Here is an 18,672-nt window from a genome sequence, read left to right as displayed (position 1 = left end):
GACTGGTTGGGCGAACTCCCATGAACCCTCGAGCACCCGATGGAGCATATAGAGCTGGTCCAGTGTGCCGCGACCAGGACGAAAACCACACTGCTCCTCCTGAATCCGAGGTTCGACTATCGGTCGAATTCTCCTCTCCAGTACTCTGGAATAGACCTTACCGGGGAGGCTGAGGAGTGTGATCCCCCTATAGTTGGAACACACCCTCCGGTCCCCCTTCTTAAACAGAGGGACCACCACTCCGGTCTGCCAATCCAGAGGCACTGTCCCCGATCGCCACGCGATGTTGCAGAGGCGTGTCAGCCAAGACAGTCCCACAACATCCAGAGACTTAAGGTACTCAGGACGGATTTCATCCACCCCAGGAGCCTTGCCACCGAGGAGCTTTCTAACCACCTCGGTGACTTCGGCCTGGGTAATGGATGAGTCCGCCTCTGAGTCCCCAGTCTCTGCTTCCTCTTTGGAAGACGTGATGATGGGATTGAGGAGATCCTCGAAGTACTCCTTCCACCGCCTGACAACATCCCCAGTCAGGGTCAACAGCTCCCCACCCGCACCATAAACAGTGCTGGTGGAGAGCTGCTTCCACCTCCTGAGGCGTCGGACAGTTTGCCAGAATCTCTTTGAGGCCAACCGATAGTCCTCCTCCATGGCCTCCCTCCTCCTGGAATTAGTTTCATTTATAAATCAAAATGTAAGTGAAAACTGCTTTGCTTTTGATGTTACCTGCCACACATCTGGGGCTCTGTATGTTGAATGTGAATTACTTTTTTTTTTTTCTACCTAGCAGTCTGGTAGCCCGCCTCCTTCTGCTGGGGTAGAGTTGAGCTCAGCTCCTCACAGCTGCCCGACCGCTGCAAAAACGTAACAGACGGGAACTAACACACATAATTTAAAGGTTTACAAACGCTTTTGACCATTCGGCTTTCCTAACTATGCCAGCAAAAAAACGTTAGTGGACTGAAAATTAGCGGAACTAAATTTAGCGGAAGCTGATTAGTCCGCTGACGGTTTTCAGAGTTAGATGAAAAAAGCTAATCCACCAACAGAAAAGTTAGCTTCACTAATTAGTGGTTAACGGATTAGTGGAACTGTGCCCACCACTGATTAAAAATATATTACGCAACCACATTATTGAAATTAAATTAAATAATTTAAAAAACTTTCAAATGTGATTTTATTTATTAATTTATGACTAAATGTCAGATTTTTTTTTTTTTTTTTTTTTTTTCTTCAGGAGTTCATTAATCTTGTCTAATCTCACCTTAATGAACGAAACAGTGAAAAATAACATTAACTAATTGGAGCTCAGGTGGATTTTTATTCCACTAAGACAAAGACTGACTCCTCCTTTTTCTTCTCCTCTCTTCCTTTTTTGCCTCCTCTCTCTCCCCTTCCTTTTTTCCAACTGTACTTTTCTATTCTTCTATCTCGCTTCCTTTTTCTCCTCTTTTTTCCTGATTTTTTCCTCCTCCTGTTCATTTTTCTGTCTCTTTTTTTGTCCTGTACTTTTCTCTCTTCCCATCTGTCCTCCTTTTCTCCCCTTCTATCTTTCCTTCTTTTTCATCCTCCTGCCCATCCTCCGGTCTCTTCTCTCCTCCTGTTTTTTTTTTCCTCCTGTCCCCCTTCAGATGATGTTTCCTCTTCGCTGGCACTGTCCATACATCCCGTTGTGCCCACTGCAGATGGCGGATGTGCTGCTGGCACCGATGCCCTTCATCGTTGGCGTCCACTCCAGCTACTTCGACCTCTACGACCCCCCGGCTGACGTGGTCTGTGTTGACTTGGACACCAACACCATCTTTCAGTGAGTCCCTGAGGTACTTTGACCTCTGACCCGCTGTAACAGCCTTGCACACCTGTCAATCATCACAGTTCTGTAATGTCTTAGGTCGGAGGACAAGAAAGCGTTGTCATGGCGATCGTTGCCCAGGAAGCATGGGAAGCTCCTGTTCAACACCCTCACCACTCTGAACAAGACTCTGGAAAAGAGTGAGTGACGGCTCGCACCTGCCGCTGACAGCAACACTCACCAGAGCACACACTTCAGCCATCAGGTGTAAAACTCCCGATAATAATAATAACAACAACAAATTATAATGACGATTTATCCACAGTCACCTCAAAATAAAACTGTTTATTTTCCAGGTCAGACTCTGGTGGTTCACTGTTCTTAAAAAAAAAAAAAAAAAAAAAAAAGACGAAAACATTTATTAGAGAAATGTTAAAATGATTTTGTGAAATGTGAATATGAATGTTTCAATGTGTGTCCTAGTTCCGGGATGAGAATTTTCCACGGACCCACGGATTTCAGAGTCATCGCAGGTCATCCGTGCGAGTTGAATCTTTCCACATATGAATGGGAACCATAATAGCGTTGCTGAAACTGCACGCTACAACGCGCAATGTCATTGGTTACTTTTTCTACAACAGCGAACTTTCAGTCAATCAGAATCTCTGTCATATCTAAAGTAAATGAAAGTACCCAGACATGGACATTTTGAGTTTCTACAAGTTTTGGTCCGTTGAGCTGCGTCTGTAACATGGCCAAAATTACAGAGAGAGAGGACGAAGACCACGTTAAAGACATCGATAGTGGTATTAAAAAAAAAGATTTAATTGGACATGTTTGGAGCGGGAGTTGGACGTGGACAAAGGCAAGACTCATAGAATTAGTCCGCAAGGTTGAGCTTCCCGGTAAAGCCCTCTGCACGCTATGTTTGGATTTCATCAACAAAACCTTGGAAAAACACTGCAAGACAAAGAAACGTCATCAAATCAGTATTAAACGGACTAATCTGCCTGGGACCAGAAAAACGCGGAAGAGGCACAACGAGCCCCAAAGCCCATAGCACTTGCACCAGTCAGGTGTGCGTCCATTAATTCTATTCATGCAATTAAAATGTTTACAATCACTGAAATTTTTTAATGTGGCGCAGTTATTTAGACTGCACAAACTGAAGTGCAGTGTTTGTATATGGATTTTTGTCAAAATTTGTTTCTGTTCTGTTTGTTTTGTCATATAAAAGCGCTAACTCATATATATAATGTGTGTGTGTGTATTTTATGGCTTTATTTTGACACAAAACATGCTTTTTCTGAAAATGTGACTGTGTGGAGATCAACAAAACAAATGAACCCTTCTTTTTCTTTTGTGCTGTATAACGGCAGCCAGCATCCTTATTGTTACATTACTGCCACTTTCTGCATCAGTCCGTTATTGCAGCACTAAATCCTCTCCATGAGTCCAGTGTTTTTCAAGTATTTAAAAACCCATCACTTCCGCCTCTCATTTGACTTTATGGCTAAAATACTTCCTGCAGAAACTTCTTTGAGGCCTTAAGATTGATTTCCTTCAGGTTTTACTCTTTAATAGATAAACCATTTAAAAATGACAAAATATATTTTGCCTGCATGCTGAAATCGGCCTGCATCAATTTTATTTTTTATCTTAGTGAATTTCATAGACTGCACTACAGCTGGTGCACAGATGTGTGCTTTTTAATGATACTATGCTGTATGTGCCTGTGGGATTTTCCTGCTGACTGACGTAAGTCGGGCTGCAAATTCACGTGGTGTGATTTCAGAATTTATTAAGGGGAAATAAATAAGAGCATATATTTTACATGTAATTAATTAATAAAGTCACTGTTTTATACCACAAATGTCGTTTTGATAGGTTTTAATCTCTTTAAATGATTTACACATACTTGCATGGCATTTCAGTATATTTCAGAACTCATTGCAAGTTAAGGAAAGACACTTGAAGAATAGTTTTGGCATGTTCAGTGACATCTGTCCAATGCAATGGAATTTATAGTAGGTACATATGCTACAGCACAAGGCAGGTGTCTCTGAAAGAAGGTCTACATGGACAGATTCGTTTATTACAGACAATTTTCCACATACCCCAACATCCAAAAAATATAAAATGGAAGTTCATGAAATTAGGTCTCTCTAGTGGCCCAGAAATGCTTCTAAAATGTTCAAAAGCTGTCGGCCCCCACCAGGGGCGTTGCCCCTGGACCCTGCTGGGGGCCTGTGGTGACCTTTGGGACCTTGCTGATTATCAGAGTTTTTTTTCTTTGCCCATTCTCAGTGTGCTGTTCATTTTGAAATGTGAATGATTTTTCCAGTAGTTTGGGGCTGGTATTTAGATGTTGATGACGCACACTGAACTGTTCACCGTCTCGCTCACGGTGCTCTTTACGGTGAACGAGGTGAGATCACTGAAAACTCTCTTCCCTCCTCCTCCTTTGTGCTCTTTCCTGCAGTTTGTACTCCCGGCCATGAGGAGGCAACACTGGAGTTTCTGCTGACAGACTACGATCAGATTTACAGACGACAGAAGCAGCTGGAGCTGGAGATCCAGGAGGCGTTCCTCCGCTTCATGAGTTGTCTGCTGCGAGGCTACAGAGCCTTCCTGCTGCCAATCACCCAGGCGCCATCCGACACTGCTACCGACTGCAGCTCACTGTTCCACCTGCAGGGTGCGCACTGTGGCGCATACATACACTCACACACACACACACACACACACACACACACACACACACACACACACACACACACACACACACACACACACACACACACACACACCATGTTGGTTTTCTTGTGATAGTTAATTTGAAGCAGTAAAACTATAACCAAAAAGCAGAACGTCAACCTGACTGCTCCTCCACATCTTGCCTCCTCTCCTTCACCTCTTACTGCCTCTTTTTTTGCCTACTGCCTTCTCTCTTTTGTCTCTTGACTCCTTTGGCCTCTTGGCACGCTGACTCCTTTGGCCTCTTGGCACGCTGACACATTTGAACTCTTGGCGCCCTGATCCCTTTGGCTTCTTGCACCCTGACTCTTTTGGCTTCTTGACACCTTATTGGTGCCCTGACAGCTTTGGATTCTTGTGTCCTGACTCGTTTGAACTCTCGACACCTGACTCCTTTGGCTTCTTGTGCCCTGACTCCTTTGGCCTCTTGGCACCTGAGTCCTTTGGCTTCTTGGCGCCCCCGACTCCTTTGGCTTCTTGGCGCCCCCGACTCTTTTGGCCTCTTGGCATGCTGACCCATTTGAACTCTTGGTGTCCTGACCCATTTGAACTCTTGGTGTCCTGACCCATTTGAACTCTTGGCGCCCTGACCCATTTGAACTCTTGGCGCCCTGATCCCTTTGGCTTCTTGCACCCTGACTCTTTTGGCTTCTTGACACCTTATTGGTGCCCTGACAGCTTTGGATTCTTGTGTCCTGACTCGTTTGAACTCTCGACACCTGACTCCTTTGGCTTCTTGTGCCCTGGCTTCTTGGCGCCCCCGACTCCTTTGGCTTCTTGGCGCCCCCGACTCCTTTGGCTTCTTGGCGCCCCCGACTCCTTTGGCCTCTTGGCATGCTGACCCATTTGAACTCTTGGTGTCCTGACCCATTTGAACTCTTGGTGTCCTGACCCATTTGAACTCTTGGCGCCCTGACCCATTTGAACTCTTGGCGCCCTGATCCCTTTGGCTTCTTGACACCCTGACTCTTTTGGCTTCTTGACACCCTATTGGTGCCCTGACAGCTTTGGCTTCTTGTGTCCTGACTCCTTTGGCCTCTTGGCGCCCCCGACTGCTTTGGCTTCTTGGCGCCCCCGACTGCTTTGGCTTCTTGGCGCCCCCGACTCCTTTGGCTTCTTGGCGCCCCCGACTCTTTTGGCTTCTTGGCGCCCCCGACTCCTTTGGCTTCTTGGCGCCCCTGACTCCTTTGGCTTCTTGGCGCCCCGACTCCTTTGGCTTCTTGGCGCCCCAGACTCCTTTGGCTTCTTGGCGCCCCGACTCCTTTGGCTTCTTGGCGCCCCGACTCCTTTGGCTTCTTGGCGCCCCGACTCCTTTGGCTTCTTGGCGCCCCGACTCCTTTGGCCTCTTGGCGCCCCGACTCCTTTGGCCTCTTGGCGCCCTGACTCCTTTGGCCTCTTGGCGCCCTGACTCCTTTGGCCTCTTGGCGCCCTGATCCCTTTGGCTTCTTGCACCCTGACTCTTTTGGCTTCTTGACACCCTATTGGTGCCCTGACAGCTTTGGCTTCTTGTGTCCTGACTCGTTTGAACTCTCGACACCTGACTCGTTTGTCTTCTTGTGTCCTGACTCCTTTGGCCTCTTGGCGCCCCCGACTCCTTTGGCTTCTTGGCGCCCCCGACTCCTTTGGCTTCTTGGCGCCCCTGACTTCTTTGGCTTCTGGCACCCTGACTCCTTTGGCTTCTTGACACCCTATTGGTGCCCCGAGTCCTTTGGCTTCTTGGCGCCCCCGACTTCTTTGGCTTCTGGCACCCTGACTCCTTTGGCTTCTTGACACCCTATTGGTGCCCCGAGTCCTTTGGCTTCTTGGCGCCCCGACTCCTTTGGCTTCTTGCACCCTGACTCTTTTGGCTTCTTGACACCCTATTGGTGCCCTGACAGCTTTGGCTTCTTGTGTCCTGACTCGTTTGAACTCTCGACACCTGACTCATTTGGCTTCTTGTGCCCCGACTCCTTTGGCTTCTTGGCGCCCCCGACTCCTTTGGCTTCTTGGCGCCCCTGACTCCTTTGGCTTCTTGGCGCCCCCGACTCCTTTGGCTTCTTGGCGCCCCCGACTCTTTTGGCCTCTTGGCATGCTGACCCATTTGAACTCTTGGTGTCCTGACCCATTTGAACTCTTGGCGCCCTGACCCATTTGAACTCTTGGCGCCCTGATCCCTTTGGCTTCTTGACACCCTGACTCTTTTGGCTTCTTGACACCCTATTGGTGCCCTGACAGCTTTGGCTTCTTGTGTCCTGACTCCTTTGGCCTCTTGGCGCCCCCGACTCCTTTGGCTTCTTGGCGCCCCCGACTCCTTTGGCTTCTTGGCGCCCCCGACTCCTTTGGCATCTTGGCGCCCCAGACTCCTTTGGCTTCTTGGCGCCCCAGACTCCTTTGGCCTCTTGGCGCCCCAGACTCCTTTGGCCTCTTGGCGCCCCGACTCCTTTGGCCTCTTGGCGCCCCGACTCCTTTGGCCTCTTGGCGCCCCGACTCCTTTGGCCTCTTGGCGCCCCGACTCCTTTGGCCTCTTGGCGCCCCGACTCCTTTGGCCTCTTGGCGCCCCGACTCCTTTGGCCTCTTGGCGCCCCGACTCCTTTGGCCTCTTGGCATGCTGACTCCTTTGGCCTCTTGGCGCCCTGACCCATTTGAACTCTTGGCGCCCTGATCCCTTTGGCTTCTTGCACCCTGACTCTTTTGGCTTCTTGACACCCTATTGGTGCCCTGACAGCTTTGGCTTCTTGTGTCCTGACTCGTTTGAACTCTCGACACCTGACTCGTTTGTCTTCTTGTGTCCTGACTCCTTTGGCCTCTTGGCGCCCCCGAGTCCTTTGGCTTCTTGGCGCCCCCGACTCCTTTGGCTTCTTGGCGCCCCCGACTCCTTTGGCTTCTTGGCGCCCCCGAGTCCTTTGGCTTCTTGGCGCCCCCGACTTCTTTGGCTTCTGGCACCCTGACTCCTTTGGCTTCTTGACACCCTATTGGTGCCCCGAGTCCTTTGGCTTCTTGGCGCCCCGACTCCTTTGGCTTCTTGCACCCTGACTCTTTTGGCTTCTTGACACCCTATTGGTGCCCTGACAGCTTTGGCTTCTTGTGTCCTGACTCGTTTGAACTCTCGACACCTGACTCGTTTGTCTTCTTGTGTCCTGACTCCTTTGGCCTCTTGGTGCCCCCGAGTCCTTTGGCTTCTTGGCGCCCCCGACTCCTTTGGCTTCTTGGCGCCCCCGACTCCTTTGGCTTCTTGGCGCCCCCGACTCCTTTGGCTTCTTGGCGCCCCCGACTTCTTTGGCTTCTGGCACCCTGACTCCTTTGGCTTCTTGACACCCTATTGGTGCCCCGAGTCCTTTGGCTTCTTGGCGCCCCCGACTCCTTTGGCTTCTTGGCGCCCCCGACTCCTTTGGCTTCTTGGCGCCCCGACTTCTTTGGCTTCTTGCACCCTGACTCCTTTGGCTTCTTGACACCCTATTGGTGCCCTGACAGCTTTGGCTTCTTGTGTCCTGACTCGTTTGAACTCTCGACACCTGACTCATTTGGCTTCTTGGCGCCCCCGACTCCTTTGGCTTCTTGGCGCCCCCGACTCCTTTGGCTTCTTGGCGCCCCCGACTCCTTTGGCTTCTTGGCGCCCCCGACTCCTTTGGCTTCTTGGCGCCCCGACTCCTTTGGCTTCTTGGCGCCCCGACTCCTTTGGCTTCTTGGCGCCCCGACTTCTTTGGCTTCTTGGCGCCCCGACTTCTTTGGCTTCTTGACACCCTATTGGTGCCCTGACAGCTTTGGCTTCTTGTGTCCTGACTCGTTTGAACTCTCGACACCTGACTCCTTTGGCTTCTTGGCGCCCCGACTCCTTTGGCTTCTTGGCGCCCCAACTTCTTTGGCTTCTTGACACCCTGTTGGTGCCCCGAGTCCTTTGGCGTCTTGGCGCCCTGACTCCTTTGGCTTCTTGATACTCTGTTGGCACCCTGGCTTCTTGAGACCCTATTGGCGCCCTGACTGATTTGGCCTCTTGCGCCCTTTACTCCTTTGGCCTCTTGACCTCTGACTCCTTTCTCTTTCTTCAGGCTTCCTGAAGTCTCGTGACCGTACACAACAGAAGTTCTACAATCAGCTGACCAGGACTCAGATGTTCACACAGTTCATTGAGGAATGCTCTTTTGTCAGCGATGGCCACGCCTGCCTCGAGTTCTTTGATGAGTGCGTACAGAAGGTCAGAGCTAAACACCTCCTTTACCACTAAATTAACATTTGGTCTGCAGGAAGTGTCAGTTAAATCAGTGTTTTGATTTGTTGTAGAAAGAAATGATAGTTAAAACACTGTTGGACTGAATCACTGACCCTCTTCCAGGTAGATGTAGAGAAGCCCGAGGAGGTGAGGCTGGTTGATCTGGAAGAGAGTCACTGTGGAGAACACACTGTCTTCATCATGCCCCCTGAAGAACCTCAGGAAGATGACGGGTCCGAGTGCCCCGCCCAGTACAGGTACATGTCAGCTCGGTCTTACAGTGAGTGGCTGTGTGCACCTGTGACTCTGAAATCCAAATGAGGTAAACTTCATTTCTTTTTTTAACTTACAGCGTGCAGATATCCTCATCCTCGAAAAGAAGAATGTTTTTTTTTTTAACTTTCATGATGTGTCTTTTGGATTTCTTATGTCAGCTGTGTTGCTCGTTGTGATTCAGTGAATGAGTTCTTTGTGAACACAATGGTGGTGGTGGTTGTTGCTTTAATATGGCAGTCTGAGAATGGTCTTGCATCACGTAGTCTTCATTTGATCTGCTGCACATGTAAAAACCTAAACCATGACCAGTGGCGGTTTTTGATATGGGCAGTGTGGGCCATGGCATTTATGAGGGGGTAGCACTGTGGGCATGACCACTTAAAAAAACAAAATCATCTCCACCGCAAAATGGGTTTCTTGTCAGTGTGTAGAATTGGAAATTGGCGCCCCCTGCAGACAGCTGCAGGCATCCCTGCTCGCTATCAGAGCACACAGAAGCAGTCAGAAGGTGAAAGAAGGGGAGGGGCGCATGAGGGACAGTCACCTCTGGGTTTCTCTAAATGGGACAAGGGGAGGGGCGTGGTTCATGGGCTAAAGTCAGTGACACTTCGACTTTATTCCAAATAACGCACATCTCATTCATAATATTACAAATACAGGCCAATAATTCGTGCACGTTTTTCTGAATTGTGTGAAATGGCCTGCCGCTTTGGCTCCGTCCACTTAGGATGCAGCGCAGAACCACAACTCTGTGCCGCATTTCTCAAACAAGGCAGGCAGCCTTTGAAAGCAAACAGACAGGGTGTGAGAACGGGTTTGAATGTCACTGGAGAGGACAAACTGCCCACTTGTGGAACAGCATTTGCAGAAAGGAGAGCCTGCCTGTTTGTAAGGATGGTTTAGAACTTATGCTGTGTTCACATTACTAGCTGAAGTGACTGAATCTGACCCTTTTTTGAGTGCCTGCAAGAGTGTGTGTTTTTACAATAATTTTCCAGCAGCTGGCAACTGTTTTTGTTGTGTACACTGACAAAATAATAATAATAATAATGAAATTTAAAATGAGGCTTATCTTTATAATTAACTGGTTTATTTAATGGAGAAAAAGAATCACATTTGATTCTATTAGCATGGGAATGCTAGTGACATTTCAGTTTAGATTTTCTTTTGAACCACAGATGAAGAGCAGAAATTGGGGAGAAGACAAACACTACAATATCAAGCTTCTGTCAAACCTAAAACTTTTGCAGATTAGTTAATGCTAAGTATTTACACATTTAGACTAATACTTACAAACATCATGCTCAAAGTGTAGCTAAATATTGAGACAAATATGCACCTTAATAAAAGATCTAATTGTTCCTCTCTGAAAGACAGATTGATAAAGTGTCTAATGACAGACATTTAGTATGTGAGGGCAGGTTTATTCAGGTCTGCAATTCATGGATGTTTTGTTTTGTAATTCAGTGTAGAACCGTCACTGACCGTGATGCAGGAATTTAAAGTGCATCTGGGTCTGCAGGTGGTTCCCAGGATGAGAAGTCCACTTACTGAAAAACTGTTGATGAGGATGCAGAGTGGAACATGAACATGCTCCTCAAAAAACAAGCAAAAGTTTTCACTTCCAAGGTTTGTTGACAGTTTGCTGTTTCCCCTCGATGTGTACAGCTACGAAACCTTCCCTGTCCTCAGAATGGAGCTCTTTGACCAACCCCAGGACAAGCTGCCTGTCCCAGCCAAAGGCAGCGCCCCCAGCAGCCCCGCCCCCAGACGCACCAAACAGGTCGGTCATCCTGTGCTTCATCATTAATATATTGCCGTCCTGGCCCAGTATTGTAGTTCCTGAATGGAGGAGCAGAAACTGTGCCATTTTTATTACATGATCAGAATCAATATTTCATGGCTCATCTAATATTCAGGAGCCACAGATTGTTTGTGAGCTGTGTGAACAAGAGCATCTCATTTTTCTGATCTTCGCTGCAGGAAATTAAGCTGGCCCAAAAGCGAGCTCAGAAGTATTCTGCAGTGCCAGAGATGTGGTCGAAGTGTCTGCTGGGTCACTGCTACGGTTTGTGGTTCATCTATCTGCCGACCTTCGTACGGGCGGAGATCGCCAAGGTCCGCACCCTTCACACAGCATACGATGTCCTCAAACACATGGAAAACCGCAAGGTTGTGCTGCCTGATGAGGTGAGCCACAAGCGAGGTCAGAGCAGTTTTCTTTCTCTCTTTGCTTGTGGTTGTGATTGCCTTCAGTCTGAGCCACAGAAAAACTTCAGTAATTCCACTTTTAAGGTACTTGCATACACTATAATGGCCTTGTGTTACATATCAAAATGTTAATCTCAGATTTCTGAATGAGAGAAATATTGTTTTATAGAACACTGTTTAAAAATAATGTAGCTCTGAAGCTGAATATATGAAATGTTTTTGTAGAAATTCTTCAAATCTTTAATGAAAATACATTTTTGTTCATGTGTTTTGGTGTTACAAATGCATTTACCAAAGTCTTTCGACCACAAAAGTAGTGTAATATATGAAAACGTTTTCAGAAAAATGTAAAATAAATATCTAAAACTAAAATATGTGCTATGCAGTGCATCAGCACTATGCACTGGGGGCTGCACAGCAGAGACCTAGTTTATTGCAAAACAACATATTTGTTAAAATAAATTCCCAGAGTTTACTGAATGTCTTCTTTTTCCAAATAAATTCTTAGGGGAGGCGGGGAAAGTTGAGCCAGTTTTTGATAGAGAAATGTTAGGACTGAATGATCTTGCAGACATGAATATCTTACCTTCACATTTAATCCTTGGAAAGCATTTGAAGGTAGTTCTAGCTTTCTGTCCCCAAATTGAAAGTCACTGTGACCTTTGAAAAAATTGTCAAATGGCTCAACTCACCCCACCTGATGGGTAAATTGATCCAACCTCTGGGGTAAGTTGATCATTGCCCCTCATAAAAATAGCTGAAATGCAAAACCATTGTTCTGCCCGAAAAAGAAAATTAATTTAATGTTGTAACTACAGCACTGAATGACATGATTAATTGTGCTCGTGGTTATAGTAAACAGTTATAAACAAATAGAAAAGTCAAGATTGTCAACTGTGATAAGAAAAGTCAACTGAATTCAGCTGTCTCAGTTTCAAGTCACAATTAAACACAAATGTCCCAAATACACCCAGAAATGGCAACAGTCAGATTGTGGCAACAAAGACACAATATCTTGCGCATCAGTGCCAGCTTTATCATTTGGATATTGAACTGGAAGATGTCAGAAATCAAGTCAGTTCAGCTGCCACACTGACAAGTCACAGTTGAACATAAGCTGGCCAGAACAATGGGGAGAACTGCCAGGGTTCTTAGGCTCTGGCAGTTTACATATCAAGCAGGTGTTGCCAACCGAACAGTCCCCCCCTAAAAATCAGTCCATCCTGCCTTCGCTGCGCATGCGTCATCAGCCGTGGTTCATTGATTATCACCTCGTTTCTGCTTCAAACTGCACTCCAGTCATAATCTCTCTCAGCGACTGATATCTGAAGCTTTTGTACAACAATCATTTCCACATAAATTCAGCATTATTTCATCATAAAAGACAGAGGAAGTGATCAGAGCGCCGCAGCTACACGGGCTGCTAGCTGTTGAATTCACTGCGCATCAGTCATTTCAAACGTCACCTCGTTTCACCTTGTTTCTGCTTAAAACTGACTTTAGAATGATTTAAGAGGTTTTACCTTGTCATTTGATGGTTAATAATCACATTAATCCATTTGATCTCTTTGGTGAAGAGACTCTGTCTCAGACGATCCACTGAGCGCCGAAATGATGCATGTGCAGTGGATGCAGGGCGGACCGATTTTTAGGTGGGGGACTGTTTGGTCTGTGACACCAGCTTCATCCTTTGGATTTGGAACAAACACTGAGTTAACAGCGGGAACGTTTCCATTAACTTTTTACAGGAAGATTTTTTTACTGAACTTGAAATCCTCTCCATTGAGTACATCAACCCGACCAATGTAATGCACAAATTGTGATTTGTCAGCACATTTGGCAAGATGTCACATGTGTTACTCTTGGTGATGAGGAACAATATCATAACAGCATTTTCCCAGTTTGTTTCATCATAAACATGTTGGTCTGTAAGGTCCCGCTCAACTTACCCAAGTCTGAAGATTTTCTGAAAAAGATGACGTGAAAGTTCAGCTACAGTACATCTGAGATGCAAGCCTAGATTTAATGTTTTAGTTAAAGAAAATCCTCCTCTATACCACTTCATCATGAAGCTGTATAACTGGTGATACAAATTGAAAACTTACACTGTGCACGTCTCCAGTCACAGCTGCAGAAGCTTATAACTCCTTCTGGGTTGTCTGGGTGTCTTGGTGGCTTTCCTCACTCTTCTCCTTCTTGCACAGTCACTCAGTTTTTGAGAACTGTCTACTCCCCACAGAATTACCATAGAGTGTCATACTGTTTGTATTTCTTCATAACTGATGTAAATAAAGTCTAAGACATATTCGGTGACTTGGAAATGTTCATGTATCCATCCCTTGACTTGTCTGAAGAAAAATGCGAGTAAAACTGATTATTTACAGGTATTATACCAAAATGTTCCATTACTTATGCAACCCATCATCTTGGCTTTTATATTTTTAATTAATTTATATCAAGTTGTAGAGATTTGCTTTGAGTTTGTGTATAAGGGAGATAATTTCAGAAATGTTTATTTTTTGTATTTGAAATGGCAGAAACAAATTAAAATGTGTGTGTCAAGAACTGAGGTGGCATGGCACGGCAGGCGGGTGGGCACACATGCAGACTCATGACTCAGATATGGGCTTAGTCAGAGGCTTTATCAAAAACAGGGTGATGTCAATGCACAGGATGACAATCAAACAGGTGGCAGTACAGACAAATGTGAGGCGGAGGCATGGTCAAAAAACAAGTGGAGTTCCAGCACGGAGAAACAGGTACACAGGAGGCGGCAAAAACGAGGTCAAAAAACAAGAGAGGTTCAGTCACGGAGAAGCAGGTTCACAGGCAGAACTATGCCACAACAAGGATGGCTTGGAACGAGGGCAAACGCACAATGAACTAGCAAAGGACAACGAATCACACGGGGCTTAAATACAGAGGGTAATCAGGGTGTGATGTGAAACAGATGCAGGGAAGAAGGCATGGCCAGATGAGACAAAGGTGAGACAGGAGACCAGAGTGGAGAGACGGGGGCGTGTCAGATAAAACAGCAGCAACAGAAACGAGGCAGTAACACTCCTCAGAGCCACCAGTGATGAGACAAATCCCAAAACACCTAAGAAATAAAGATACAGAAAATAAAAGGTTGGGTCTAAACTAGAACAGAACTCACCATGTGACTGAAGTACAACAGATAACCACCAAAGATTAATGTAAAACAGAATGAAAGAACAAGGAGAATATAAAAAGACAGAGACTAAACTAGAACAGAACTCACTTTGTGGTTAAAGTATAATAGAGTACAACCAATGACTAAAGTGGTAAAAACAGAACATCAACCATCAGGGACGGACAGAAGAACAAACAGAGGGAAGCAGACTAAGACGGGACAAAACATGACACAGTGCTGGACTAGGGCCAAAACATGACAGCATGAAATACCAAGTGTTCCAGTACTTTTGGAGGGCACTGTAGCTGCATATGGAAGAAGCACACTTTTACTTTTATGGCTAAAAAATTTCTCTCTTTACTATTACTTTCTGTTTCTATCTAGGAAACAAAAGGAATGGGTTTGGAGTGATGTTCCTGGTCATCTATAGATGGCACCACTGAAGTGGCTGGGAGGTGATGGCTCAACTTGCCCCACTTTCACCTACCATTTGAATAAAATTCTTCAGTCACAGAAACTCCAACAGGAAGCAGTCGAACAAAGTCTCTGTGACATTCCATTTCTGGTTTATTAATAGAAATATGATGCGCTGGGGCGCTGTTTGAGGACCACAGAGGGTTAAAGCACTGATCGATTAGCCAATCGAGTAGAGAAGCTTGAATCTTTGACTGGATTGGTTTGCTTGACGTTAGAAACATAGCCATTCAAGTGCAAAGATGAGCCAAGAGATGCACGGCTTTGTTCCAAATGATAGCCGCGGCAGATGACATCACTGATAAACTCCTTCCTCTCTCTCCAAGTGGGGCCCATCGTTGAACTCACCTGTTGAGGAGAAACATTTTTCATAGTGCATATTTATCCAAACATGATCCCATCCAAAGAAAATCATGGATGGGGCCTGTAACCCGGGTCTAACAGTTTCCTGCATATCTCTGAATATCCACCATGACAGTGATTGATACAATCAACCCGTGCAGCATATTTCTGTGCTTGATAAGGTGCATTCGTATTGGTCAGCATAGTTAGATTTCAGCCAGTCGTTTGCTACGATGTCCTCTTACGTGTTACGCGGGTCACTCGTCTCAATCTCCCGATTACAGCTGGACTCCAGAGTCATGCAAATGCTGATATTCACGGATCTGCAGGGAATCCTCCTGCCTGCCAACACACATTCCCATGATGTTAAAGTAAGTGTGTGTGTGTGTGTGCGTGCGTGCGTGCGTGTGTGTGTGTGTCTGTTCTCAGGTGTGTTACCGGATCCTGATGCAGATGTGCAGTCAGTACGGTCAACCGGTCCTCGCTGTGCGAGTAATGCTGGAGATGAAGAAGGCAGGAATCACACCAAATACCATCACCTACGGATACTACAACAAGGTCTTAAAAAACACACACACACTTAGAGTGGGGACCTGCACCCCAGTGAGAAGTTGATCCTCTTGCATGCTGTGATGGACAGATGGATAATGAAAGTGTGAATGACACAGGAAAGGATGGAGAAGTGGATAGATGGATGGATGGATGGATAGATAGATGAATGATTAGATGGCAAGTGACTGAGATTGTTGAAAGAGGGAAGAACAGATGGGCAGGTGAAAGAGTGATGTGGAACCACAAGGACACTTTCAGATATATTTTCTTCATTTTAATCAGACGTTTTTCTTCCTCAGGCTGTTCTGGAGACGAAGTGGCCGTCCACCAATCAGGGCGGGTGTGTGCGATGGACCAAGCTGCGGAACGTCCTATTGGCTGTGGCCCAGTTCAGACAGCCAATCAAACGACGCCAGAAGAGTGGCTCTGTGGGGTCACGGGGAGGTCAGAAAATCTTCAGTAATTTAATTGAAAGCACTTCAGGCATTGTTAGAAAGGCTGTTAATAATGAAAGTATATTAAAAATCTGTTCTCTGTATTTCCATCTTTATGACCATAAAATAAATATAAGTGCTGATGAAGACGGAAGCCATCTGCTCGTGGAGGATGATCTTTACTGTTTCCGTGGTGATGTATAGTTTCATTCTTGCTGTCACAGAGATCACCCATGACCACGATCAGATGCCCCGCCCCTGCTCAACGCTGATTCGCCAGTCCAGCTGGAGCGGTTTGAGTGAAAGCTCGAGCCACGATTCTCTGACGGGCCTGCTGGTGAAGAGCAACAGTCTGAACAGCATGAAGGCTTCTTCAGACAGTAAGAGTCACACGTGCAAGGACACTCCCAGTAATCCCAAAATGATTCTGGAGCCTGTCAAGTAGAATACTATGATCCACCATATCAAACCCAGTGCAAAAATCTCATGGTAACAAAACATTGGTGGTGTCCGAGTCCACTGCAAGCAGAAGATCATTCACCACTTTAGTGAGAGCTGTCTCTGTGGAATGATATTTGCTAAATGCAGACAGCAGTGGCTCAAAGAGATTATTCTCAATAAGGTGGTCCGCGAGCTTCTGTGAAACCACTTTTTCCAAGGATTTTATAACAAAATGATAGATTTGATATCGGCCTATAATTTTTCATTAGACTGGAGTCAAGATTAGATTAAGTAATGGTTTCATCGTGGTGGATTTAAAATATTTAGGAACAGATCCAGAGGTTAATGAGAGATTAATAATTTCCAGTAAAGTCGGCCCAAGAGTGGGCCGCAGGTCCTTAACCAGTTTTGTTAGCATAGACATGTTGTTCATTTAGCAGAGGTTACAAGTTTGTCAGTACATCCAGTAATATCAAATTCTGTAAATCTCAGTGATGTGTCAGTAATGGCACCCACATCATGTAGTGCCATCTATTTTGTTTTCAAAGTAATCTAAGAAATCTTGAGCAGTAAATGGAGAGCGACTTTACAGGTGGTTGTCCTTGAATAAATGTTGCCACCGTGTTGAATAGGAACATCGAATTGTTCTTATTTTTGTTCTTGTTTTCAAATCAGACGAGTAGCCAGTAGTGCACGAAGTGGAATACGTTTAGTTTTGAACTACACCATTTCCATTCTAGACCTCCAGACTTATGCTTGAGGCCACGTAAATAATCATTGAACCACGAGTGTGTTTTGGCGAGTGTGTTTTGGGGGGGCATGGTGTTAATGTAGGTGCAGCGATCATGTCCACTGTGAGCGCTGAGTTTAAACTGCCCACAAGACTGTCCACTGCTTGGTCAAGTTCCAGAAGTGATGCTAAGATATCAGGCAGTCTGGCTCCACATTCAGTTGCAGTTGAGGGGTTGATGTGTTGCCGTGATGATAAATAAGTTTACAGTTTCTTGTTACAGTGGAAAAGGCAATGAGACTGTAAATTTAATAAGTGAGTGATTTGAGACCTCTGATGCAAGAGACACAATGTCAATATTTACGCCAGCGTGTTGTGAGTGTGTGTGTTAGTTGACCCTGTCTGTGCCTTTTGTCTGTGGGTTTGTACTCAATCCTCTGTCTTTTTCTGTGTATGTGGTTTATGTGTCATTGTCTGCTGCCCCACCCCTTTGGTTTTCATTGTGTGAACTCTGCTGTCTCTCATCCCAGTGGGTCCCTCCTGTGGTTTGTCCTCTGGCTCGTCCTGGGTCTCTCTCCGCTCTGTTTGTGTGATTGTTGTGCTGTCTGTGTTGTCCTTATGTTTCCCCTGTATCGAGTGTATCTTGTCTGGGTGTTTTGCACATTTGGTTTCATCATGTGTTCTTAGGTTTTTCATGTTGTGCTTTATTGACGTTTGACTTCCTTGTTTCTTCACTGCGTGTGTTCTTTGATTTAGTTTTTGATTATGGTTTAGTTCTTGTTGTTTGTGTTTTCATTGCCTCCATGTTTAGTTTTAAGCCTCAGTCCCACCGAATAATAAGTCACGAATAATGAGCCACGCATGGGTGGGTCAGCCATTATTTGAAGAATGATCCATGTTTTAAGCTGTCACGTATGCACTACTAAGGTGCCTCTCTGTACCTCCCATGTACCAGGTATCAGCCTCTAGTGAGCCACGACCGATGTGTCATTTGAGCCCTGTCCAGCCTTGAGTGGCTCATGTCGCCACCACATATGATCCATGTAGCGCCATGATAACATGGCATTGGTGCACGTTTAGGCATGGGTTTGGTCCAAACCTCCAGCCCTCCCACACTTTTTCCCTTTAGAGTGTGGGTTTTCAATTCACAGCATCCATTCAAGGTGTTGTCACATTTTTTAAACGCAGTCCAAAAAAAGACAATCCTGCGCAGTCCGGCTGGTGTGTGCATCTGTGCGCCAGGCTGCAGTTCACCACCTGTGTTCCAGAGTCATTAAATGCAGCAGTTCTGTGTGTTCACCCAGCTCTCTGTGACCACAAAAA

At 46.1% G+C, this 18,672-nt stretch overlaps 1 protein-coding gene across 2 annotated transcripts in view; it reads left to right on the top strand.

The window, feature by feature from the left end:
- LOC117513689 (DENN domain-containing protein 4B-like) overlaps positions 1 to 18,672 on the top strand; it is a 110,837-nt gene that overhangs the window by 67,153 nt on the left and 25,012 nt on the right. Inside the window, exons 10-19 of one of the 2 annotated variants that reach the window (XM_034173930.1) lie at positions 1,686 to 1,807; positions 1,892 to 1,992; positions 4,275 to 4,490; positions 8,575 to 8,720; positions 8,859 to 8,992; positions 10,680 to 10,794; positions 10,995 to 11,201; positions 15,622 to 15,750; positions 16,044 to 16,188; positions 16,403 to 16,558. In XM_034173930.1, the coding sequence (XP_034029821.1) occupies positions 1,686 to 1,807; positions 1,892 to 1,992; positions 4,275 to 4,490; positions 8,575 to 8,720; positions 8,859 to 8,992; positions 10,680 to 10,794; positions 10,995 to 11,201; positions 15,622 to 15,750; positions 16,044 to 16,188; positions 16,403 to 16,558 (1,471 nt within the window). Of the gene's footprint in view, positions 1 to 1,631; positions 1,808 to 1,891; positions 1,993 to 4,274; positions 4,491 to 8,574; positions 8,721 to 8,858; positions 8,993 to 10,679; positions 10,795 to 10,994; positions 11,202 to 15,621; positions 15,751 to 16,043; positions 16,189 to 16,402; positions 16,559 to 18,672 lie in introns of both variants that reach the window. The other variant, XM_034173929.1, reaches the window with a different exon arrangement.

The sequence above is a fragment of the Thalassophryne amazonica genome, chromosome 7 (genome assembly GCF_902500255.1).
Source record: "Thalassophryne amazonica chromosome 7, fThaAma1.1, whole genome shotgun sequence".
Lineage (NCBI taxonomy): Eukaryota > Metazoa > Chordata > Actinopteri > Batrachoidiformes > Batrachoididae > Thalassophryne > Thalassophryne amazonica.
This window is presented reverse-complemented; position numbering and strand designations above follow the sequence as displayed.